This window comes from Abramis brama (genome assembly GCF_963993115.1).
Source record: "Abramis brama genome assembly, chromosome: 24".
Taxonomy (NCBI): Eukaryota; Metazoa; Chordata; class Actinopteri; order Cypriniformes; family Leuciscidae; genus Abramis; species Abramis brama.
In genome coordinates this window covers 6827873-6854686 of record NC_139986.1, presented here as the reverse complement: position 1 = coordinate 6854686, position 26814 = coordinate 6827873, and the positions used below count along the sequence as shown (strand labels likewise).

The following is a 26814-nucleotide window of genomic DNA, read 5'->3' as shown; positions in this document are numbered from 1 at the left end:
TTCACCAGAATTCGCCAAAGAATAAACTAGAACATCTGAACGTTTGAAAGTGAAGAATTTTAGACATGAATATTAGCATTGTAACTTGTAGCGTAAAATCAAATCATTATTTTGCCGATAATTAGGCCAAGCAAATACTCTATACTCACTTTTATTTATATTAAAATAAAAGCAAATAAAATTAAACAATAATAAATAAATAAAAAGAATATTTAATCTGGTTACCTGCATTCCTCATGTGACCGTTCCCAGCGTCAGAAAACCATGAACATTAAAAGTTTATGTTAAAATCTGGAACTCTATTTTATGTCCAGCACTTTGGCCATCCAAGGTTAAATGTGCTTTATTAATAATAATGATGATGATAATTAATTGCATTTTTATATATATACTGTATATATACTCTTTTGAAAGACATCCTTGGATTTTTTGTGACCACAGAGAGTCAGGACCTCGGTTGAACATCTCATCTGAAGGACGGTGCTCTGTGACAGTATAGTGTCCCCATCAGACCCACACAGAACACAGGGTGAGCGCCCCCTGCTGGCCTCACTAACATCTCCTCCAGCAGCAACCTAGTTTTCCCAGGAGGTCTCTCATCCAGGTACTGACCAGGCTCAACCCTGATTAGCTTCAGTGGGCAACCAGTCTTGAGCTACAGGGTGATATGACTGCTGGCTAAATAAATACATGTATGGCTTTATAAATAAACTGAATTGAATTGAATAGTGTGCTCACAATGAATATACAGAAGATTTGCCTACAGTGTGCTGCAGACTTTAATGCTTATAAATGATTAGAGAAATTATTTTAAAGTTTGTTTATTATAGTATATTCAAAAAATCATGATCAATGATTACAAAAATTAAAGCTCATTATTGCAGTTTAGGGGAGGAAAGCAACGACGACGACAACAAAACACCAAAAAGAAAAAGAAAATTACACCATTGTTTACAATTAAGATCTGTCTTCTATTCCAAAAAATTACAGAAATTGGAAAATTCAGTACTGCAAACATTAGAGGAAGTTCATCAAACTTGAATAACTGAAACCTAAAACCATTTTCTTTGTGTACAGGAATGCTGTCCTATTCTCTCATGGACTGGTTTTACGATAGTTCCTCAAATGCATAGTGAAGTTGCTGGGAAGTCCCTGCCTTATAAATTCCTCCTGGAGCTGAAATGTAATTTGTTTTGCATTAATTTTCAAAATATTCTTGTTGTTTTCTTTTTTTCTTTTTTTTTTCTTCTTCTTTTTTTTAAAGGTACACTTTGTAACGTTTTTGTTCAAAACTTAAATTTAAATCAAGGTTCCTCAAATCTGGTCCTGAAAGTACAGTAGTAGTAGAAGTAGAAGTAGAACTTGATTAGCGTGTTTGATTAGGTTTGTAGCTAATCTCTGCAGGGCAGATTTAAGGAACCCAGATTTAAATAATAAGTCAACACATCAATACTTCTTCCAAAACATGTTTTTGTATTACCCTGATTTACCATGGTAAGCCTATTATAAGATGTTTTTTGTGAGTAATTGCGTACATGCGTCACTCGCCTGTACGTGTCTCATCCTATATCTGTAAATACAGAAAAGTTGCTCCGGCTAGCTCAATACGTGTATGGTGTGGAAGTGTAATAGGTTAGGTGTCATGACGAGTGAGAGACATGGAGCACGCTAAATCTCGAATCTCCAGGGAATCACTCGTTTTAAAAAGAAAACGCCAAACTGTCTGCTAGCAAAAAGAGAACGTGACAGCAAAGGCATGCAGAACCGAAGCACAACCAAAAAATTCTGTTTTGAATTTTTGAAAAAAAAAGTTTTGTTTTTTAACTGTTAGAGGGTCAAAGTTACATAGTGTACCTTCAAAATGGCATGGTCATGAAATAAAATGCAAATAAATTTAAATAAAAATGAAATATATGTAAATATAATTGAGTATATGTATTTAGAAGTATGAGTATTTTTGAGTATTAACATAGAGGTACTTACTTGTATAATCACCAAGTCTTCAATCTGAGACTTTGACAAACTTTCCAGACTTGTGAATTTCACTCTCAACCCCACCGTATCACCTGTGCAAATATGAAAAAGTCAGTGCTGCATAATTATAAAATAAATGTATGTGGAATTGACAATCTATGTCAAACCAAAAATCCATTCAAACTATTTTATAAACTGTAAATAAAAAAAAAAATGCTAGTCGTCTGATAATACAATCCATTCCTTATTTGATGAACCTGTTGTTGAATTAGTGTTGTTGCTTGTTTCTCCTTGTAATCGTATCTTTGAATCATTGTAATAGAAGGTATTGCTCACCATTGTAGCAGAAAAAAGGCAAACTGTCCAAGCATCGTTCATCTGTCCACTGGCCAAACTGTTGTAAAGACACAGCTGTGCAGTGTTGAGGACCAGCCCATGGTGTGTTCAGACCATTATCTGGCTGTGTAATTTCACCCCTGACCATTTGTCTCCAATATGTGAAAGAAGAGTTGCTCTGATCTGACCACAATCTGTTTCTGTGCAGACCAATCCATGCAATTATATATGTACCATTCAGTATTTGTTGACGCTCTGTCTCATTTCTCACACTGGCCAGGTCAGTGTATTTCTCTCTGCAGTAGCTCTGAGCTCCAGTCCAGGTTCTTTTCTCAGATACCCAGATATACTTCTGAGAGGTGTTTTCTCTACCTAACATAAAACTTTCATTAGATTTATGTCCATTTTCAGTCGATACCAGATTCAATACCAGGAGCTGGACAAGAACATGTACACAACTAGAGGAATATTTGTGTTCCTCTTAGTCTATGTTTAACCTAAGTTCTAAAATTTCTAAATAATAATAATAATAATTAGTTTTCTGCATTTTCGAGACATGGGTTATTTCATATGGAAGCAATCTCTCTTATGCATTTTTGAGTAACAGAATTCAATTTTTGAGTAAAATAAGGTCTGTTAACATACCTTTTTTTATTTTGTTCTACAAAAACTGATACAGTCAAACATGAATTTTGAAACCACTGTTTGCCATAAAGTAAATGTTAACACGTTACTATATTAGGGACTACAATTGAGTATTCAAGCTTGACAAATCATTTAGTCATTTAGTCCTCAAGCAACAACTTACATTTCACATTTGAGGGGAAGGTCTCTTCAGAATAATGTAAAATACCTTATTTTACTCAAACTGAAAATTGCTATTCTGAAACCCATTTAACATTTCTGAAGGAGTCCAGTCTTCAGTGCTGATATTATGACATCAAATTGAAAATGAGTTTGGACTATATGCGACAGATATCAGATCCAGTTCAGCATCAGGTTTCTGCATGCATCCTCAGAGAACATACAGGAAGTTCTTGTACCGACAGTATGAATTGTTGTTTTTACGGTGAGGTGAAGAAAGTCTAATTTCGCAAACAATCTTAAGAATTTCAAGGATGTGACTCGACTAATTACAGTGCCTCACATTTTTCCTGACACTTATTTGCTGGTTGTGCCTTACATTGTTCAAGATTTGTCTCTCCCACATTCAGAGGAAGCATGCTGAAGCCTTGAGGTGCTGATAAAAACAAGTTTTAGAATTTAGATGAAATGTCTTACCATCATAGCAAACAAATGTATAATTATTGTCACATGATGAATCAAACCAGGTTCCATCAAACATATACATGTAAACACACATTTCTTTTCCACCAAAGTTGTTTGGTTCATGATACCAGTTCCTGAAATCTTTCTCTCCTTCCTGATAGAAATCATTGTCTTCCAGTGACCATGTCCAGTTTTTCACATCATCATACAGTCCAATCCAGGCTGAACCACTGTAACTCCCATTAACTGTGTTAATCAGCCTGTTCATTTCCTCCATGTTATCAATGGTGGCCAGATCAGTGTAATTCTGTCTGCAGTATCTCTGAGCTTCAGTCCAGGTCTTATTCTCAGACACAAAGTGATACTGGTGGGATGATGTCAAAGATGACACTGTGGAGAAAGTGTCAAATTTTAGCATTATTTATTAGGCAATATTGGCCATTCAGATTGACATCTACTCACCACTGTAGCAAATGAAAGGTAATGCAATAATGCAGTTTTCATTTGTCCATTTCCCAGTGTCTCTAAATGAGACTACAGTGCAGGATCCTTCATGATATGGCTGATCTGTCATCCAGTTACTGAATGAAGAGTTGCTCTGATCTGACCAATATCTGTTTCTGTACAGCCCAATCCAAACAGTGTAAAAAGAGTAATTCTTGAGCAAATACCGGATCTTATGGATTTCCATCTCATTCCTGATGCTCACGAGGTCTGAGTGATTTTCTCTGCAGTAACTTTGAGCTTCAGTCCAGGTTTTGGATTGGTTAACATACACATATTGTGTAGTGACATTCTGTCTTCCTGTAAGTATTTAATATACATAATATGAATAATTGGCATTTTACTTTTATTCAAAAAAAATATATATATAATGCTGTGTAAGACCACCATCTTACCATCATAGCAGACAAAGTGATACAAGTTGGAGCATGGAACATCTTCCCATAAACCATAGAATGCCGACATGAACACACACAGGCTCTGTCCACCCCAGTTCACTGGTTGCCGGACATACCAGCCTTTAAAACCTCCCTCTAACGCTGCATTATCCAGTGACCATCTCCAGCTGTTCACATCATCATACAATCCAATCCAGGCTGAACCACTGTAACTCCCATTAACTGTGTTAATCAGCCTGTTCATTTCCTCCATGTTATCAATGGTGGCCAGATCAGTGTAATTCTGTCTGCAGTATCTCTGAGCTTCAGTCCAGGTCTTACTCTCAGACACAAAGTGATACTGGTGGGTGCATGAAGATTGTGTGCAGCTTCCTTTAAGTCATTTTAGAAAATACAAAAAAAGAAAAAAGAAATCTAACTATTATCTTAAAACCAGCACAAACAAACCATCAAATGTTCAAAATGTTGTTGGGAATCAAGTTTACAGTGGATTTTTATTTTATTTTATTTTTTTTATTCAAGAAACCTCTTATATACTTGATTATATATTCTGTCTTGCTTCATAGGTGACATTCAACACATTCATAACTTTTCCATGTTCACTAAATGTATCATGAAATAAATCACTCTATAGGCTTCTTCAAATGCAGTTGATTGGATTCATTAAAAAACAAATATCTAAATGAACTCACTGTTGTAGCAGAAGAAAGGGATGCTGGAAAAGCAGTTCTCATCGGTCCATCGGCCAGAATCCTTGAGTGATACAGCAGTACAGTGCTCAGAACCCATCTGCACATAATCACTTACACCATTATCTGGTTGCTCTACTACATAAGGAATTCCTGGTTTCCAGTTTTCATAATTGGTAATCTGATGGTCAGACCAAGTTCTGTTTCTGTACAGGCCAATCCAGACTCTTCCAGATGTTCTCTCGAGGATCCTCTGGTTCTCAGTCTGATTTCTCACATTGGCGAGATCTGTGTAATGTTCTCTGCAGTATCTACGAGCCTCTGACCAGGTTTTCCAGTCATTGATTTTGATGTAATTGTGTGTGGTATTCGCTCTACCTGAGGTATAAAATATGACAAATATATTTGCACAGAAATTCTCACAGAAAATGTTAAACACATCTAACGAATTAAAAGTCTTTACCATCATAGCAAACAAATGTGTTAGAATAGTCACATGACTGATCAAACCATTTGCCATTATAATCCATGTAAACACACAGTTCTTTCCCACCACGATTGTCCGGTTCATGATACCAGTTCCTGAAATCTCTCTCTCCTTCCTGATATAAATCATTGTCTTCCAGTGACCATCTCCAGCTGTTCCCTAGTACATCATCATACAGTCCAATCCAGGCTGAACCATTGTAACTCCCATTAACTGTGTTAATCAGCCTGTTCATTTCCTCCATGTTATCAATGGTGGCCAGATCAGTGTAATTCTGTCTGCAGTATCTCTGAGCTTCAGTCCAGGTCTTATTCTCAGACACAAAGTGATACTGGTGGGATGATGTCAAAGATGACACTGTGGAGAAAGTGTAAAATTGTAGTTTTAAAAGGAATAATTCATTACATTTAATTTGTTACATTTATATAGCGCTTTTCTGGGTACTTGAAGCGCTTTACACATACAAGGGGGAATCTCCTCAAACACCACCAATGTGCAGCATCACCTGGATGAAGCGACGGCAGCCATGTTGCACCAGAACGCCCACCACACACCAGCTTATTGGTGGAGAGGAGACATATATAAATGGGGATGATTAAGAGGCCATGATGGACAGAGGGCAAATTTGGCCAGGACACCGGGGTTACACCCCTACTCATTTTACAAAGGACGTCCTGGGATTTTTAATGAACACAGAGAGTCAGGACCTCGGTTTAATGTCTCATCTGAAGGACGGTGCTCTGTGACAGTATAGTGTCCCCATCAGACCCACACAGACCACAGGGTGAGCGCCCCCTGCTGGCCTCACTAACATCTCCTCCAGCCGAAACCTAGTTTTCTCAGAAGGTCTCTCATCCAGGTACTGACCAGGCTCAACCCTGATTAGCTTCAGTGGGCAACCAGTCTTGAGCCCTATTCGGACGGGATTAGTTTAAAGGGGACATATCATGGAAATCTGTCTTTTTCCGTGTTTAAGCTATAATCGGGTCCCCGGTGCATCCACCAACCCAGAAAATGTGAAAAGTGACAACCCAGTAACTTTGTTTTGGTAAGCATTTCTCTGCAAGCATTTAAAAAAAATAAGCAGATCAGATTTCACTCCCCTTCTGACGTAAGAAGGGAATTTTATTACGGCCCCTTAATCTGCACGTTTCCACCCACAGCGCCGCTGAACACCCACGACAGCAGTTTAACCAGTTCTAACGCAATGCCAAAAGTTCGAGCAAAGCATGCAAACAGTTCTGCTTTGCTGTACAGACGAGCACAGAACACTATTTCACCAAAAAAATTCACAGCTGTCTTATAAAGACCTCAGGGAACTCTGTCAACTTCTGTAAAAGTTAAACATGACGGTAAATGCAAGTCGATGAGATGAATCAATGTAACTCCACAACAACTACATAAATGTATCCACTAACCATTCAGAAACATCCAGGTGCGTCTAAATGTTGCAACCTCTTCCCGAGTCTCTCTGTAAGGCTGCACTCCGCTAGGCTATTGTCATTTCTGAGATTTCTGATTTGAGAGTGAGATTCGTGGGTTTTGTTATTGACTGAGTATCCGAAGCTCATGTAAAGGACGTCTTCTGAATGGGGGCAGGCTTTTTATCCTGTGCGAATTGATCATTATTATTACAGACGTCCTGTGGTAAAATTACATTACTCCATCTACACTTGTAAAACTAATTCTGTCTAAATAGGGCTTTGGGCTATATGGTGATATGCTTGCTGGACAAAAAAAGGACATTTTAGTTTATTTACATGACATCTTTTCACTGCTAAAGCTAAGGATAAGATAAGACTTGTATCATTGTAATTAATGCAATTTAATTGATTACAGTCTATGATGAGAGATATAGACATACCATTGTAGCAGATGAAAGGAAATCTAGAAAAGCAGAATTCATCCGTCCATTTTCCAGAGTTACTAAATGAGACTACAGTGCAGGATCCAGGACTATCTGGCTGTCCTGTCCTCCAGTTACTGAATGAAGAGTTGCTCTGATCTGACCAAGATCTGGTTCTGTACAGTCCAATCCAAACAGAGTAATAATCATATGGAACTAATGACTGAACCCTGTAGTTTTCAGTCTCATTCCTGATACTGACGAGGTCTGTGTGATGTTTTCTGCAGTAACTCTGAGCTTCAGTCCAGTTTTTGTACTGGGAAACAAACACATAACTTGCACTAGCATTCATTCTTCCTGTAAAAAAAAAAAATATATATATAAATTTTTTTTATTATATATTATGTTTTAGTATCATAAGCATGTTGTTGTAATTATTTGAAAAGCCCAACAGCAGTTTTCACCATCAGTGGTTGAGACTGGTTGGTTATTTCAGAATGATTAAACTTGGTCTATAACATTGTCCTATATAATGAAATTGCTCACCGTCATAGCAGATAAATGGTAATGCACTATACCAGCCTGTTGGATGCCACATCCCACTGTACATATACACATACATGTATTGTCCTCCATAATTCACTTGGTCCAATTTAAACCAGTTCCTGAAGTCTTTCTCTCCCACTTTGAAGAAATCACTGTCCTCTAGAGTCCATTTCCAACTGTTCAGATCATCATAGAGTCCAATCCAGGCCAAATCAATGGAATCATCTTTGAAAGTGTTGATTAACTGGTTTGTTTGTAGATCATTTTCAATGGTTGCCAAATCAGTGTATTTATCTCTACAGTATCTCTGAGCTTCAGCCCAAGTCTTGGATTCTTTCACAAAGACATAATGACGAGGAACACTGAAGCTGAAGCTGAAAAAAACTATAAAATACATAAGTTTAGTTGGGAATTCGAATGCAAAATGAGTAAATGTAGATCAATAATTTGATATGATAAATAATAAAAATAAATAACTGTAATACCCAAAGCCTGACAAAGTCAAAATATTTTTTTTAGCAACTTCTGTGATGATAAAATATTTAATGGAAATGTTTGGCTTACCTGATAATAGAAGCAGGATAAACATGTTTACTGTAAGAAACATTATGTACTTTAAAATGTGCAATAATTTTTAAATGATTAATGTTTTTTTTTAGTTAGTTATTTGCATGATTTATTACTGTAAAGTTTTAAATGCCAGGATGAATATCCATTTTCAGCAGTTGTTCCAACAGTTTACCTTTGGATGTCTGCTCTGGTCTTTTCTCTTGATTTGCTGTTTTGGTGGTAGTTTATCGTCTTCATATTTATAGTGATTTACAGAATGGGTGTGATCATGTCTGTAACAACCATGGCATTATAAAACCTGTCTGATCACATAGTTGCCATATCAGATGTGCCTACATGCTGTACTTACAGACTGAAAAAATAAATAATAATTATTTGCCATATGCATAAAAATAGCAAAGGTTACATGTTGTACTTCTTTATGATTCGTTCAGTGCTCATTATTACTTTACCTTTATTACTAAGCAGATCAAAACATCTCAAACAAAAAAGAAACTGATTCTAGCTGGTATAGCTGGTATATTTTCCTTGTTCATAACCAACTGCACTCCCCAGACTGAGGTCAATAAATCTTTAATGTTCATCTTTATATATCAGAAACATTCCCTTTTGTTACAGGTATCACACATTTTGTTTGTCAGTGTAAACAGTAATTGTATTTTCTAGATGTTAATAATATATATATATATATATATATATATATATATATATATATATATATATGTATATATATATATATATAGTACCTGCACTGCTGTTCAATGAACAGATAATGGACTTTGGAGGTGGTTTCTGTTTTTAGCTGTGAGAGATGTCTGCTGGTTCAGAAAGAAGAAAGAATCTACTCCTTTTTATTGATGTATATATATTTTTAGCCAATTATATAGTATAATTTTTTTTATACTATATAAAAATTGTATTGTTATTGTTTACAATAAGATAATTATTATTTCGAACTATCACACCTAACCAATTAGTGACAAGTTATGGGCCACCATGCACGCCCATTTTAGTTTTACGCCTATTCTTCCCGTTTATACTATTTCTAAAACCTCTTCTGCATCACATCACGTGACAATATTATCTTCCGGTTCATGCTGCGGTTCCGTAACGTGTCGTCACTGGGCACGTGCCGCTGTTGGTCGGGGCATCATGGCGGTGCCGTGGAGCCTGTGCTGGAGGAGCAGTGCTGGAGCTGCTGTACTGGACTGGTGTTGTGGGGTCAGCAGAAGAGCTTTCACACACACGGCTTCAGCTGGCAGAAGAACCGCGTCGTCCTCCGCTGTGACACAGGTAACGCGATCACGCTGATGATGATGATGAAGGTCACCGGTGTGAGCCGATGAATGACAGATCAATGCCTACATGATCACATTAGGTTTGAGATGAGGATGAGTGCGAATGTCTGGCGCTGTAATAGTGTAAAAGGTCTTAGATCAGATGATTGCAGTCGTGTGTGTACAGAACTCTGTGTTAAAGGTCATGAACTCGTGCATTAGACACTCACTGCTCAGTGGTGCATGCCATTCAATGTCACTGCTATACAAGATTGTTGCACAGGAAGTTTTGTGTTGTGCTTGTGTAAGTTGTGTTGGCGAATGTTAAGACACACTATATCCTGAGCACAGTTTGTACTATTGTTTTGATGGGTGTTGCACAACTTTCAGCTTTATATCATATGGTATTTATGTTTTTCAGGTTTTATTCCAGCAGGGCCCTGTACATAATTCTGTACATAATTTTAACAAACCAATGATCCTTGCAAGGTATGTCAATGTCATGGATAATAAATGTGCATTAGTTAGTACAAATGTGTATAGGTACACTGGGGCTAGTTGTCACACAGGGAATGTGTAACATGGACTATAACAAAAAAACTATTAGGGTCAAAGTCTAGGTGCATAATGTTATGAGTATTACTTATGACAGTTTCAGTTAGCTAAAACAGTTGTGTGTGTGTGTGTTTTTAAAAAAAAAAAATGAAATTATTAAAACAAAACTATTTAGTTGCTGTTTAGAAGTTTGAGGTTAGCAGCAGATATATTTTTCTCTTTAAATACATAAATAGTTTTAGTAACAGTAAAGACATTTAAAATGTTATAAAAGATTTGTTTAAAAAAAAAATTAAGCAGCACAACATTTCAATATTGATAGTAATTCAAAATATTTCTTCAGCAGCAAATCAGCATATTAATTATTTTCTGAAGGATCATGTGACACAAGACTGGAGTAATTAAATGAATGACATTCTACTTAAATATAGTCATTTATATATTTACATTTAAAATATATTCAAGTAGAAAAAGGTTATTGTGATACATAAAATAACATTTTATAATAACATTAAGTAATATTATATAAATTCTCTCTCTCTCTCTCTCTCTCTCTCTCTCTCTCTCTCTATCTCTATCTATCTATATATATATATATATATTCGCCCCCAAAAAATTGCAGTTGTGTAAATGGGTATAGACATTACATATAAATTATGTGCTGGGCAACGATTAGTCGCATCCTAGATAAAAGTTTGTTACATAATATATGTGTGTGTGCTTCCTGTAATTATTTTGTATATATAAATACACACATATGCTTGTATATATTTAAGAAATATTTGCATGTATATACTGTGTATATATTTATACATAATTTATATTTTATATATATATATATATATATATATATATATATATATATATATATATATATATATATATAGTACCAGTCAAAAGTTTGGAAACGTTACTATTTTTAATGTTTTTGAAAGAAGTCTCTTATGCTCATCAAGCCTGCAGTTAAAAAAAACAAAAAAAACCTAATATTATGAAATATTATTACAATTTAAAATAATGGTTCTCTTTTTTTAATATACTTTAAAATGTAATTTATTTTTGTGATGCAAAGCTGAATTTTCATCAGCAAGTACTCCAGTCTTTGGTGTCTTATGATCCTTCAGAAATCATTCTAATATGCTGATTTATGATCAATGTTGGAAACAGTTGTGCTGCTTAATATTTTTTTTATAACCTGAGATACTTTTTTCAGGATTATTTGATGAATAAAAAGTTAAAAAGAACTGTATTTATTTAGAATAGAAATCTTTTGTAACAATATACACTACCGTTCAAAAGTTTGGGAACAATAACTATTTTTTTTAAAAAGAAATTAGTACTTTAATTCAACAAGGATGCGTTAAATTGATAAAAGGTGATGGTAACAATTTATATTGTTAGAAATGTTTTTATTTTGAATAAATGCTGTTTTTATGAATAAATGCTGTTAACGTTTTACTCATCAATGAATCCTGAAAAAAGTATTCCAAAAAAATATATTAAACAGCACAACTGTTTCCATCATTGATAATAACTGAGTATCAAATCATCATATTAGAATGATTTCTGAAGGATCATAAGACACCAAAGACTTGAGTACTTGCTGATGAAAATTCAGCTTTGCATCACAAAAATAAATTACATTTTAAAATATATTAAAAAAGAGAACCATTATTTTAAATTGTAATAATATTTCATAATATTACTGTTTTTTTGTTTTTTTTTAACTGCAGGCTTGATGAGCATAAGAGACTTCTTTCAAAAACATTAAAAATAGTAACGTTTCCAAACTTTTGACTGGTACTGTATATATATATATATATATTATATAAATAGTGAATTTTTCTTAAATATATACATGCATGTGTGTGTATTTATATACACAAAATAATTACACACAGCACACACACATATGCTATGTAAACACAAACTTTTATCTTGGATGTGATTATTCGCGATTAATCGTTGCCCAGCACTAATAAAAATATATTTAAATGGGTGATTAGGTAAAATGTATTTATACTACCCCTTTCAAAGTTGCAAAGCCGTTAAACAGACTACATTTTAAGTACATACATAATTTACATATATTACATATGTATAATATGTAATTTCAAGTACATTGCATCATTTTAATTGTAGATTTTAAATACATTAAAATACTGACTTTCAAAAATAAACCAAACCTAAGTGTCAGTTTGTCAACTAGCCCTGCTCTCCCTTATTTAAAGATTCATTCATACATGCACATTGCACGCTTTTTTTTTTTTTTTTGTCAATAACTAGAAGCATATGTTTTTTTATTGTGTTTATTGAATCTTTTTTCCATGTTTGTGACTCAGGCACAGGTATAGATGTCTGTACTCAACACCGCGGGTCTGTTGCAGTATACACAGTGATGCAAAGTTAAAAGATCCTTTCTCACTCGCACAAAAGGACTTGCAAGATTTATATGAAGACATAAAAAAGGTACAGCAAGAAAACTGCACAGTACTACATAGCTTTTACCACTAAACATTGTTTTTCTTGTCCACTGTTGTTTTATGAAGTATTATATTTAGTAATTAGTAATGCCCAAACACTTTCCACCACTTCTCTGGGATGTTTTATGTACTCAAACTGACCTTCTTAAATGTCTGTTCAGCAGCTGCTGGTGTCTAAAGCCGAGCTCAAAGCACTCTGTGATTATTACTTTGATGGGAAGGGAAAAGCCTTTCGACCAATGATTGTGATCTTGATGGCTCGAGCTTGTAACGTCCACAGCAATAAAGAGGGGTGAGAACGCACTTCAGTGCTGTGTGTGTGTGTGTGTGAGCTGCATCAGTCAGTGTTAATAAGGCACATCTGATGTCCTCAGGGTCTTGCTGCCGGCGCAGCGCTCTATCGCTATGATCTCTGAGATGATCCACACCGCCAGCCTGGTGCACGATGACGTCATCGATGACTCGGACACAAGGCGTGGGAAAAACACCATTAATAAATTGTGGGGAGAGAAAAAAGTGAGTAACTCGTCTGATTATAAAACAGATCAGTGGCTTTCTGCTGTTTATCACACAATTTGGTACTTTGTTGATGTCTAATTTGAAATCTGAAGGACAATCAGTTGGGAACTATGGAAGCTTGTTTCCGCCAGGCAATAATAAAAAAAAATAATAATAATAAAAAAAAATGTTTTCTTCAAAATTGAAAGTTTAACCCCTGTTTTCACAAACACAATGTAAGCCTAGTCCCAGACTAAAATGCTTGTTTGAGCTGTTTTAACTGAAAGGAACTTGCACTGACATATCTTATAAAATGTCAGTTTCATTATTTTGTCTCGAGATGCACACCAGTAATGTTTTTTTCTCAGGCACGTTAAGAAAAGCTACTTAAATGTTTTAATTGAACTAAGGCCTAATCCTGGTTTAATCTAAGCCCTGTCTGTGAAACCAGGCCTATATGTTATTCGGACTTTATATAACTCGCAATTGCGAGTTAATCTTACAATTCTGAGAGAAACAGTCGCATTTCTGAGAAACAGTCGCATTTCTGTGATAGACAGATCGGTGGTTTTCAACTGTTGGTCGCACATTTTGGTTCTGTGTTGATGTCTAATTTGAAATCTGAAGGAAAATAAGTTGAGAATATGCAAGCTTGTTTCCGCCAGGCAATAAAAAAAAACTAAACGGCGATTTCCTTCTTGCAATTGTGAGTTTATACACAATTGTTTATACACAATTCTGACTTTTTTCCTCAAAATTGCAAGTTTATATCTCGCAATTTGGACTTTATAACTCGCAATTGCTAGTTTCTCACAATTCTTAGAAATTCAATTCTGAGAGGCATTGTGACTTTATTTTGTGCAATTGCAAGTTTAAATCTCTACATTTCTAGAAAAGCCAGCACTGCGAGGTATGAACACACTTCTGACTTTTTTCTTGCAATTGTGTTTATATCTTACAGTTGGCTTTTCCCCCTCATAATTGTGAAATATAAACTCGCAGTTGAGAGAGAAGTCAAAAAAGTTGTACTTGCCTTTCTTGGCAGAAACGAGCTTCTATAGAGAATTGAATAATGTTGTTGTTAAATATAAATATATTTGTATCTGCTATTGTTAGGCTATCCTGGCTGGAGATTTCATTCTGTCTGCAGCCTCCATGGCATTAGCGCGTATTGGGAACAATACAGTAGTTTCTGTGCTGTCACAAGTTATAGAAGACCTTGTACGAGGTGAGTCTCCACAGATTTATGCACAAGACTTGTTTTAATCAGTGGACCTGTTATTTATGTTTTTCATTGATGAATTCCAGGTGAATTCATGCAGCTAGGGTCTAAAGAGAATGAAAACGAGAGATTCAAGCACTACCTCGAGAAAACCTTCAAGAAGACTGCAAGTCTCATTGCAAACAGTTGTAAGGCAGTATGTACGTTCCGTTTTAACAATAATAAGATGAAGTTCAGAGCTGAAAGAGAAGTTGAACACCAGCATTATTTCTTTTGAATTTTAGGTGTCAATTTTGGTGAATTCTGATCCCGAGGTGCATGAGATAGCCTATCAATATGGACGGAACGTTGGCATTGCATTCCAGGTAATTTTTTCATTTATATGTGAAATGCTATTTTCACTTGGTTTAAATAGCATCTATTCTATCACTATTCACACTTGCTATAATAGCATTTAATTTTATAAAGCATTTAATCTACACAGTGTAAATGGAATCTGTATTTGTTTGCATGTTAGTTGTAATGCAGTGGTCTGTGATCTCCAAGTTAACAATGGTTCTTTTGTTGCAGTTACAAATGCAGGAAGTAATTGTAGTTAATTATGAATTATAACAGAAACTTCAGCAGTAGAAGTTTCTTCTGGTTAGTGATGCACCAGAATGAAAATTCTGGGCCGAAACTGAAAATTCACGATGCACTTGGCAAAATTGAAATGGTAATTTAGCCGAAAACCGAAGATTTAATTTAATTTAAAATTAATCAGATTTGTTTAATAATAAACGCTCAAATAAAACTGAGTTGTACAAACATTTAAATTGTACATAAGGCTGTTTTTATATCAAATTTGAAATAAAATAAATTGTTTCTACTCAAATTTGCTGGTGAAATATAAACTTTTTAATGATTGTAATTTATTTTCATGACAGATTTATTTAAACATATATTCAAATAATGAAGACAACAGGTTAAGTAAAAATATATTTCATATGTAATGCAGTGCATGCATTTAGAAAAATGCTGCTCTCTAGAGATCTTTTTTTTAGCTAACTCTTGAGCTATTGCCGAAATGACATTTATTGTTTGAATTTCGTGATAAAATTGACAGAATTTGAAAATCGAGAAACTGAAAATTGCTGTTTCGGCTAAAAACCGTCTGGTTCTTCCAGTTAAAGCTGCAGTGTGTCATTTCTTTCAGTAGCAACACTAGAAGTAAAGGTGAATAAGACTCAAACACTTCACCCTGTCATCGCTCGCTCAGACAGCTAGTCAGATAGATTTCAGTTCTGTTAATAGTACAAAAATTTTACGCTGCAGCTTTAAGCAGTAAAAATATGGGCCAAACATTTAGGCAGTGGCTGCATATTTTAATAAATCTGTGCTGTTATAGCTGAATTCTTTCATTACCAATGATTCATTATTGGTTTTATCTTGAATTATCATGTTTAAAGTAAAGTAAAATACAACTTAATTGTGTTTTTCAGCTTGTGGATGACATTCTGGACTTCACGTCCTGTGCAAACCGCCTGGGGAAGCCGTCAGCCGCCGATCTCAAACTGGGTCTGGCCACCGGGCCCGTTCTGTTTGCTTGCCAACAGGTACGACAGCTGAACGCATATGTGCTCTCACAATATGACGTCACGTCCCTGAAGGACAGAAAGGGGAATCAGGTCTAATGGTTGACTTGGTTTATTACAGCCATAAACTTAATTGTAAAACAGTTTGGATTTTCTAAAGACCTTTCACTCTTTCTCTGTTTAGTTTCCTGAGCTGCATGCAATGATAATGAGGCGCTTCAGCTCTGATGGAGATGTGGATCGAGCCTGGCAATATGTCTTGAAGGTGAGGAGGATTTGTGTTGTATACATGTGAATCTCATGAAAACACTAAGACTAGTCTCACAAGTGAGTCATCCAATTTTTTTTCTTGGAGTGTTCATACAAGTCTGTTACATAAAACGAAGATTTGTCTAATTTGAAACCAAAAAGTAAGACTCGATTACCCCTAACTAACTGCTAGTTGGTCATACTAGTTCTTAAAGGGATAGTTCGCCCAAAAATGATATTTAAGCCATGATTTACTCACCCTCAAGCCGTTCGAGATGCATATGTCAATCTTTTTTCAGACGAACACATTTTCAGTTATTTTAGAAAATGTCTTAGATCTTTCAGTGGATATAATGCGAGGCAATGGGGTCCAGCTGATTCACGTTCGAAAATGTACATGCATCCTTCACAAAAATAATCCATCCGGCTCCAGGGGGATAAACGAAGGCCTTCTGAGGGTAATCCGTGCGGTTTTGTCGTAAAAATATACATATTTAAAACTTTATAAACTAAAATAACTGGCTTCCGGTGGCGGTCGGTGCGCGTTCACAGAGATGGATGCCGGCGTATGACGTATGACGTAGCGTAGGAAGCGTCGTGACGTAGACCGAGCGTGACAGCGCAGCCAGAGAGCAGAGCAAAACAAAACTCAACGTTCGTTCTACGTCACGACGCTTTCCATCTCTGTGAACGCGCACCGACCGCCACCGGAAGCCAGTTATTTTAGTTTATAAAGTTTTAAATATGTATATTTTTACGACAAAACCGCACGGATTACCCTCAGAAGGCCTTTGTTTATCCCCCTGGAGCCGGATGGATTATTTTTGTGAAGGATGCATGTACATTTTGGGACTTCAACGAGGTGAGCCCCATAGCTTCACATTATAACCACTGAAAGATCTAAGACATTTTCTAAAATAACTGAAAATGTGTTCGTCTGAAAAAAGATTGACATATGCATCTCGAACGGCTTGAGGGTGAGTAAATCATGGCTTAAATATCATTTTTGGGCGAACTATCCCTTTAAGACAGTCTTAACTTAATGGCTATGTTTATGCAACTGGCCCCAGGTCACATTTCTATGGAAGCTTGTTTCCGCCACGGAATAACATTTTTGAGAAGATAATTGCTACTTTTTAACTCACATTTCTGACTTTTTTTTTCTTACAATTGTGAGTTGACATCTCGTAACTTAAACTTTTTTTCTCAGAATTGTGATACAAAGTCGCAATTGCGAGTTATAAAGTCAGAATCGTGAGATATAAACTCACAATTCTGAGAGATAAAGACTTTATATCATGCAATTCTGACTTCATAACTCGCAATTGCAACTTTATATCGCACAATTTTGAGAAAAAAAGTCAGAACTGTGAGATAAAAAGTCGCAATTACATTTAAATTTTTTATTCCAAGGCGGAAACAAGCTTCCATACATTTCACCCCAATATTACAAGAAAAAAGTCAGTAAATCAAACCTGTAAGAATTGTATGATATTTTTATAATGTGACATTTAGTATGACAGTTTCCCCCCAAAAGTCTCATTAACGCTAACAGATGTTTTACTTCAGCATTTTTTGTTATTCTTCTTGAGCTCATTACTGTAATACTGCCATTTTTACCATATTCAGAATCAGGGATGCAAACTTGTCACCAAACAGGTCATTTGTGTGACTTGTGTAGATCCGATGGGTTTTTAAAGTTGCTTTCAAACAGTCTCGCGTGTATTTGTGTGTGCTCTGGTTTCTGATTGCAAAGGTTTCTACAACGTGTTTTTGCAGCGTTGAATATTGTAGCCAATCACAGGCATGTCTGTTGAAAGCAATGGCCAATAAGAGGTGTTTACTGTATGTTAGTCAGAATCTGCTCAATATCCCTCAAAACACTGTTTAACTAAGTTCTACACTCTTGCAAATCATCTCATTATAACAAAGCATAGACATTATGTAAATAAGAGATTTAAATATAAGTCTGATAAATATAAATATAAATCTGAAAATATAAAATGTAAAATCAAATATAAAATGATAGTCTTAAATATAAATATAAATCTGCAGAAGTCATTAAAAGTTGCATTTTCAGTTGAATTTGGGGAAACCACTTGAAACGTTTGTTGTGTTGAGCTATTTCTATAACTTTTGTTTGATTTGTTCATTGCAAACAGCTGAAAGTCTGTACATTTTGCAAATAAACCTGATTTGCAATGGGGGTTGGATAACTTTGATTACAACTGTATTATACAGTGTGTGTTTAGATTCATTGATAATGACAGGAGTTTTTGCGTGAGTAAGCTCAGTCAGCTGCACTATAAAGGGAGCGCGGGTGGGCTTGGTTTAACATTTAAAAACATAATTTAATGATTTCAATGTTTAAAATGTTATGCAATCAAGGGGAACCACCTACGTGCTTAGACAGAAATCGAACACTGCTTGATATACATCATAGTAATATGCAGTTTGCATTTAGCCTGGCTTCGCTATAACAACCGCCTCGCTCTACATTATCCCATATATATGAAAAATATATATATATATATATTTATTTTTTTTTAATTTTTTATTATACACTGACATTTTTCATTCATCCAATTAGGGTAATGGTTTACATCTATATTTTATAACTTGAGCCAATGAAAAATAAATAACTTGCCCTAACCAATATTTTCTATGTCTATTAAAACTATTTTATAAAACTTGGCACAAAGTATATTTTTCTTGTTGAATAAAGTCAATTAATTTTAATTCTGTTTTTGATCTAAACAAAAATATATAGATTTAATCAAAACAAAAATTCTCATTTAATAAATATGTATTAGACATTATTTGTTTTATCCAATCAAATAGATATAGATTTAATCATACAATTATTTCTCATTTTTAAAAATACAAGTTAATAGAAATGATTTATTTTAAACAAACAAAAAAGATATGGATTTAATAAAACATGTATCCCATTAAGGAACATTACTTAATATTCAATCTTGTCCAAAATATAATAAAAAAAGACAAATAATTTTCATTACATCGATATTTATTAACTTATTATACATTACTTCCACACATCCACAATTTCAGTGCTCAAGTGTCAGATTTTCAACTTCTAAGAGCTGGCAAACATTGACCGTAGGAAACAACAGCCTTAACCGAGAACAATGCAGTGAATTAGGGAAATGCGACAATTTCTCAGTTTCATCACTACTAGAAATGCAGCTGTAGTCAGTATCTCACTATCTCTGTCCTCATTGTATTTTATGATGCTACAAATTCTATCCAACTGTAAAAAAAACATTGTTGAAAAGTCAGGAATGGGAATGGAAGTACAGAGTTGTTGCTATACACCGTCCCATTTCGTCTCTGGTGTAAACTGGCAGCTTTCAGAACGCTGCAGCGCGTAGCATTGCGTAACGCTGAACCATAGCCAGCCACTCAAACATGACATCATTTACGGGAGTAAACTGGGATGTGTGGGAACCCTGAATTAAGCTCAATTGTAGAGCTGGTCATAGAGCCTCTTGACTTTGTTGGTCATGCCTTTTGGGTCCAGCTCCATGATGACTTTCTGGATATATTCAAATGTCTTGGGATATTCCAGACTGAAGGCCCAGGAGAATCGGGCCCGGGAGAATCGCTCAGAACCTCTGAACCTCCCTCAAGTATGATGCCAATGTTTGTGGGTACAGCTAGTGCATCTCTGATGACGAAGATTGCCATGCTTTCTTGCTGAAGAATTTTTTCAACCTCTTCCTTCTCCGACAGACCTTTCTCTGAGGGTAAACAATCACAATATACGTTATCAGTTGATATTATAATCATTACAATATGATTCAATAGTGTGTAAACCCTATTAACGCCACGAAAAAACGTTTTCTTTTACCGCCCCCCCAGTGTCCTCTGGCTAGTACTACACTTTTTTGAAAACCAACTGACATCAACCGATTGGCGCCAATGCAGCAATACTTCTATGCATACAAGCCATAAATAAATGAGCACTGTGTGTGTCGCCAGTCACAACTGTTAGCTAACGTTACCATTAATCACATGTGTAAGCCAGTCGCTTTAGATGTAGCTCATTCACTTAAGTTAGTTGTTGATCAGGTTAACTTCTACGGTTTTAACGTAATTCTTATGACGCTGACTCGAGATACGTTCACTGATTAAACGTTAACGTTAATTACCATTGTAAAATCAAAATAAGCCACGGGTAAACTTATGTTCCCTTTTGCAATCGGTCAGGAATTGATTAACGTTGACATATTAACGTTAACTTATCTAGTGTAAACTAAGCTAGCTAACACCAAGTTAACATTTTCAAACTAACGTACATATCTACCAGAGAAAGTCAGCAGAGCAACATGTCTGGCATAAAATTTACAGGCTACTTAATACAGCAGCACATTTAAATGGTTGTTTGTTTCACTTTATCCGCGATGCAACCGATGATTCTCTCCGGAGCAGGAAAGTGATCCACGGAGCGTAGACTTGAAGAGCGGTCTGGTGACTAGTCGAGATTTGTGTTTAATGCCCGTGCGCTGCCCTGTGTGTAACCTTGAAATTGTACATTCGTCGAAACAAATATTTCTTAGTTGAGCTCTTAATGAAAAATATTTATATTTAACAATGAAATGAAATGAATGAAACAAATATTACCTGAAAAATAAAACAAATAAATTAATAGAATTGTAATTGTAGAATTGAATTCAAGTAAAATGAATTGAAAGACAATTTATTAATTGGATGAGGTACTCACCGCTTGAAAACCTTTATTCATGTGTACATGCATTCATATAAGGCATGTACAGTTACAATTAAATATTTGAAATTACACAATATTTTGCAAATATGCTACATAAATGATCAATTTGGTCAAAGCTGCCTGGATCCGCCCGTTGGTTGTTGACTTTTCCGTCCACTCCTGCACTGTCCTGTTGAAGGAACAGACATAATCATGTAACTCTGACCAGATTTAATGAGTGATTCTTAAAGAAAATCTAAAGAAAAATTGCTTCTACCATTTCAATATGAGGCGTCTGAATTGAAAAGGATATGATTCGCATCCCAGATTAAATTATTAAAGTATTTAGTTTCCAAATCTTAGTAAAATTGAGAGATAGGAGGGTCTAAGTTACCAATGCTCTTTTCTGGGTCGGCTGGGACCTGGGCTGAAGTCTGTTCCGAGTTCTCCGGTTCGGTTCTGAAGTGGTTATCTGAGGGACTGGATGGTTGTAGCGCCTCAGTTCCACACACAGTTTTTGTGGAGGTGCCTGACACACACCTGCGTTGTCCTGTTGAAGGAACAGATATAATCATGCAATGCTGGGCAGGTTTCATGGGTGCTTCTTAGACTAAATCTAAAGGCGTATCTTTTTTTTATCATTTTGAAATATAAAAGGATTTTAAATTGAGGATCTAGAAAACATAGTAGCATATATTTAAAGACAGTGTTTACTTGTTTGAATACATTTTAAAAATAAGTAAAAAAACAAGATATATAAGGGACTTACAGAAGCTCCTGTGCTCCATAGACTCTTACTCCATCTGGACATGGGAGTTCCCTCGGGAGAACTGGGTGGTTGCTGTGGGGAACATGGTGGAGCAAATGTTCTCTGTGGGGTCTTGGCAGGCACAGACACTCCCTTTTGGATATTCTTCTGCCTCAGCAGCTCAGGGTTTTTAGGATCTCTCCTCTCTGAGATCTTCTCTGGCATTGGTGCTCCATGTGAGGAGCGTGTGACCTCTGGTGGTAGAGACTGGATGGGTATCGGTGTTTCTAAAGCAGCCTTTTTCAGATGTTTAGTCAAATGTTCAGGGATCCTGAGTTTTCCTCTTTTTTGGGACCCTAAAGGCACAGGTGCTTCCTTTTGGATATTCTTCTGCCCCCACTGTTCCCTGAACTTCTGCCTCTGCTGCTCAGGGATCCTGAGGTTTGCGGAAGACTCAAGCACTGGTGCATTTTGCAAATGCTGCCTCAGCAGCTCCGGGTTTTTACGATCTCTCCACTCTGAGATCTTCTCTGGCATTGGTGCTCTGTGTGAGGAGCGTGTGAGCACCTTTGAGGAAGCCACTGGTGGTGGTAGAGACTGGATGGGTATGGGTGTTTCTAAAGCAGCCTTCTCCAGATGTTTAGTCAAATGTTCAGGGATCCTGAGTTTTCCTCTTTTTTGGGACCCTATAGGCACAGGTGCTTCCTTTGGGGACACAACAGGCACAGGTGCTATCTGTGGCTTTTTCTGCCTCCAATTTCTCCTCTGGTCCATGGCCCTTGTTGTATCAGAGAAACTTGAGTGCTGAGCTCTCTCCGATGCATCACTGAAGACCAGGGATGAGGTGAGGTCCTCTTTTTTAGCACTGGGAGATTTCTGCTGCCTCCACTGCCTCATGGTCTTCAGTTCTCCCTCCTCATATTTCCCATCTGAGAAGCCGGAGTGCTGGGAATGAGCCTTCTCAGATGCATCACTGAAGACCAGGGATGAGGTGAGGTCCTCTTTTATAGCACTGGGAGATTTCTGCTGCCTCCACTGCCTCATGGTCTTCAGTTCTCCCTCCTCATATTTCCCATCTGAGAAGCCGGAGTGCTGGGAATGAGCCTTCTCAGATGCATCACTGAAGTCCAGGGATGTGGGGAATGATGTTTCTCCTTCCTCCACTGTTTCCCACCACTGGTCTGAGATGAGGTCTTCATACTCAGGATACTCAGATATGGGGTGTGAAACTTCCATTATTGCCCACCAGCGCCCCGCAGCAAGGGCCGTAGTGAGCTCATCTGACAATTCAGTAGATGAGGACTGCTCTGCACTCTCAAAAATGGTGGGCATGGTTGACATACTCGAAAATGAACTAGAAGTGAACAATACTTCTTGCAACTTATATCTGTGAAACACTATGAAAGAAAGAGAAAGGGAAGAGATGATTGAGTAAACATACAGTACAAGAACCTGAAAGCTTGTTGTCTTAAACCCAACGTAAACTTAAGTCGTCCGCATTCTGCAATTTTTGTCATGTGAAGTTCCACGAACATCCGTGTGTAGCCCAATTTTTTGTGTTCGACCTCCTTAAAAATGCATTTAAAATGAACAATGAAGCTAAAAAAGTTAATTGTTATTTTTATCAATTTCCCTACTAATGTGCATAACTCAGATGCACATAATGTAAATGTATATAGTAATTTTTGATTATGCCCGGTTGTGGAGGTCAATTTGATTGATTAAATAACAGCTTAAGGCCAACAAGCTTTCAGTATCAATTCAGTGTCATCAGATCTGCTATCGTTTTGTCAATGAAATATAAATTATCAACAATTTTTTATATATATATATATATAAGTATATACATTTATCTAAATATAGCTACAGCAAATCGACACAATAACATTCCACAGTTTAAGCAGATTCTTCTGCAAATTATGAAAATATTAAAACTCAGATCCCCAAACCCTGTGTAAAAAGCATACTCACACAATCGCTGACTCGCTACAAGAATAAAGCCGCTGCACTGTTTATACTCACGATCATTATGACGTAACAGTCGACAGTTGACGTCACAGTCGGCCACACGAGTTGACGTCACAGTCGGCCACACGAGTTGACGTCACAGTCGACCACACGAGTTTGTGAGGGATGGGAGACCTAGGCTGTTTCGTTGTATTAAAAGTGAACATGCAATACAAACAAAGACTGACTTGGCTTTTTCATGATTGTTGATACAAAAACTAGCGCTGTTTATTATTTATTTTTTAGCATTTGCAGCTGGTGCATAAACGGGAGCAAGTGAAGCTGACATGCATTTTATTTAAGCACAGACCACTCAACCAAACTTAATCAACAGATTTTTATATAAAAGCCCATTTCTGAAACAGAATATAATTCACAAAAACGTTTCTGTTGGCTATCCTTGTTTTTCTCTATTTATAACAATAGCCTAGTTAAGCCAACACATCAGAAGAGGAAGAGCGCTGTCCCGAACATCAGCAGGACGTTGATTTTATACAATTAAAAACACAAGTCGTTAATATGATGACTTACATTTTGCTCTATATATCGCCAACGAAAATAGTTCCAAATAAATCTATAAATCGTTGTGCATCTTTGAGAAACAGTTTCCCTGACTGAAAACTTTCCATAAGTTTAGTGGCTTGAGATGCTCTCTGAAGCGCAGACAGAGGAGCGAAACATAACGATGTCTCTTCTAAAAAATAAAGTAAAAACCCCCCCTGCTTTTTTCAGCTTTTAAACTATTATTTCCGTTATAATGTATTGATTGAAAAACGGAGAATAATAAAATTCGGATTTCAAACGCAACGACGAGTTGATGAAACTCAGCGCTGATTAAGAAATAAACCGATGGTGCAAATTAAGATGATATTTGAGAGAATCAGTATCGGCTGCTGGTGGTGCTTTACACTATATTTGTCATTTTGTGTTTCTGTGAAAAACGAGGCTAAGAATAGGCTACGCTAAAAGATACTAGGCTAAATGTAAAATGTTTTTATTTAAAGAAAGACGCCTTCTTGTCATCAGGTAGCCTAGATTGCATGTCTTTAGTGTGGCTGGATGTTGGGCTCTTCAACAATAGTAACGTTCATCCAATCTTGCTGAAATTAACGCAATGAAAGGTTATTGCCGCTAATTCTGATCAGCGATAACACACCACATGTTAAGATACGTGAAAGAGTAAAGGCCAATCACCTCCCAAGTTTCATTAAAAAGCATCCCAATCCCCTCTTCTGCTGTCTACCACTTCTTTCGCCATGTATTTGTTCGTTTCTTTTATTATTTTATGCAGTCCAAAACACTCTGACCTTCCGCGCTTCATATCTCTGATCAGATCCTCCTGCTCTGCCAGAACAGCTGCTGTCATTCGCTGACGGAAAGCATGAACTTGCCGTAATAAGCCGTATATTGCCGAAAAGCGTATATTGAAAATTGTCTAATAATTAGACTTCCCCTAATCCTCCACTAAAGCATGAGAAATTGTCCATGTGTTTAAAAATTATTTTAAAAATAATTTATTGTGGGGAAGGAGGGTGGTTATAATAGAATAATATTATTGTAAAAGTGTTTTTATTTAAATTATGAAGATGGTGGAACAAATACTACACAAATATGCATAACTGTAAATATTTACATATAATTTTACTACTACATATGCTATAGTAGTATAATATTTGTGTAATATATATATTTTTTGCATTACATTAATGAGAATGGGATTATTTATTATTATTATGATATTGAGTTGGAAAGTTTTGGTGTGGAAATGTTCTATGAGGAAAATTTATCTTCCTAAAAATAGGCTTCATTTTCTTAAAGCAAAATACAATATCAGTTTGATTTGTGGTGAAATATATGGAGAAAGTAAAACATTTTAAAATATGAATGAAACCTTTTTAAATGTCGATTTATTTTTCAATTTATACTTTTTGATTTATTTGTTTCTTACACTATTTTAAAACATGAATAAAAAAAAGAGATTTATTTTCCAGATTTGTTTGAATTAATAAATGTATAACTTATCCCGTCATTTTATATTTAAGTGTTACTCCTAGTTGAAAAAACGGAACCAGTCAAGTTTCTTGGGATTCATCCAACTAGAAGAGTTCCAGAAGCACTGCAGAAGTTTCTATAGTTGGTAAACCTCCTCACTCACTCATCAGCTTGTGTTCTGCTTCTCAGAGTGACGGTGTGGAACAGACCAACTACCTCGCTCAACACTACTGTCAAGAGGCCATCCGTCAGATCAGCCGCCTGAGGCCGTCGACTGAACGAGACGCTCTCATCCGACTGACCGAGCTGATGCTGCGCAGAGACAAGTGAAGCTGCACACAGACTCACTCCGGCAGCTACACCTCTGCAGGGTTTACCGTACTGTAATCGCAGAGCCCTGACCTCCGCTGACCTCTGTGAGAGGGGTCTCACTGGTACAGGAGGACTAACTCTGCGAGATCATTGTAATTCCAGGTGTAGCACAGATGTGCTACTGTCACGTGTGTGTGTATCCGTTACAGACGCTCTCTTAAACATCCGTCCACACTATGAAAGGCCAAACGTCTTTGATTCCACTGTAAGTGCTCAATAACAACCAAGGCCTTAAAGTTCACTGGCTATTTACTTAAATTAAAGAAGGTATTTTTTAAAGTAAACAGCCTGCTTGACTCTTTTTCTGATGGAAACAAACATTACATTTTTTTTTTTTTTTTTTAAAGAAGTCTCTTACACTCAGCAAGACAGCATTTATTTGATCAATCAAAATTTAAAATAACTTCTATTTTAATCCTTCTATTATATTTCTGTGAACAAAGCTGCATTTTCAGCATTATTACTCCAGTCTTCAGTGTCACGTGATCC

General features: G+C 36.2%; 3 protein-coding genes across 5 annotated transcripts; 1 reads left to right on the top strand and 2 right to left on the bottom strand.

The window, feature by feature from the left end:
* Positions 1-809: 809 nt before the first annotated feature.
* LOC311075697 (macrophage mannose receptor 1-like) lies at positions 810-8852 on the bottom strand. Its single transcript, XM_084103244.1, has 12 exons — positions 8792-8852; positions 8614-8643; positions 8050-8433; positions 7522-7860; positions 5634-6014; positions 5174-5548; positions 4479-4853; positions 4042-4383; positions 3592-3969; positions 2311-2682; positions 1984-2066; positions 810-1176 (listed from the first exon to the last, which is right to left on the bottom strand). Exons 2-12 carry the CDS (start codon positions 8636-8638, stop codon positions 1096-1098), a joined length of 3135 nt encoding a protein of 1044 aa, XP_083959370.1. The 5' UTR covers positions 8639-8643; positions 8792-8852; the 3' UTR covers positions 810-1095.
* An 824-nt stretch (positions 8853-9676) lies between these two features.
* On the top strand, positions 9677-26609 carry pdss1 (prenyl (decaprenyl) diphosphate synthase, subunit 1). Of its 3 annotated transcripts, none has more exons than XM_084103076.1 (11): positions 9677-9912; positions 10318-10385; positions 12794-12920; positions 13099-13226; positions 13309-13450; positions 14549-14660; positions 14741-14850; positions 14939-15019; positions 16136-16249; positions 16413-16493; positions 26143-26609. In XM_084103076.1, exons 1-11 carry the CDS (start codon positions 9772-9774, stop codon positions 26281-26283), a joined length of 1245 nt encoding a protein of 414 aa, XP_083959202.1. In that variant the 5' UTR covers positions 9677-9771; the 3' UTR covers positions 26284-26609. The 3 variants fall into 3 exon arrangements, with proteins under 3 accessions (XP_083959202.1, XP_083959203.1, XP_083959201.1); XM_084103077.1 differs by having other exon boundaries at positions 13096-13226; positions 14741-14847; XM_084103075.1 differs by having other exon boundaries at positions 13096-13226.
* LOC311075566 (uncharacterized protein) lies at positions 19496-24881 on the bottom strand. Its single transcript, XM_084103062.1, has 4 exons — positions 23977-24881; positions 21976-23351; positions 21601-21756; positions 19496-21396 (listed from the first exon to the last, which is right to left on the bottom strand). Exons 2-4 carry the CDS (start codon positions 23293-23295, stop codon positions 21280-21282), a joined length of 1593 nt encoding a protein of 530 aa, XP_083959188.1. The 5' UTR covers positions 23296-23351; positions 23977-24881; the 3' UTR covers positions 19496-21279.
* Positions 26610-26814: the final 205 nt, after the last annotated feature.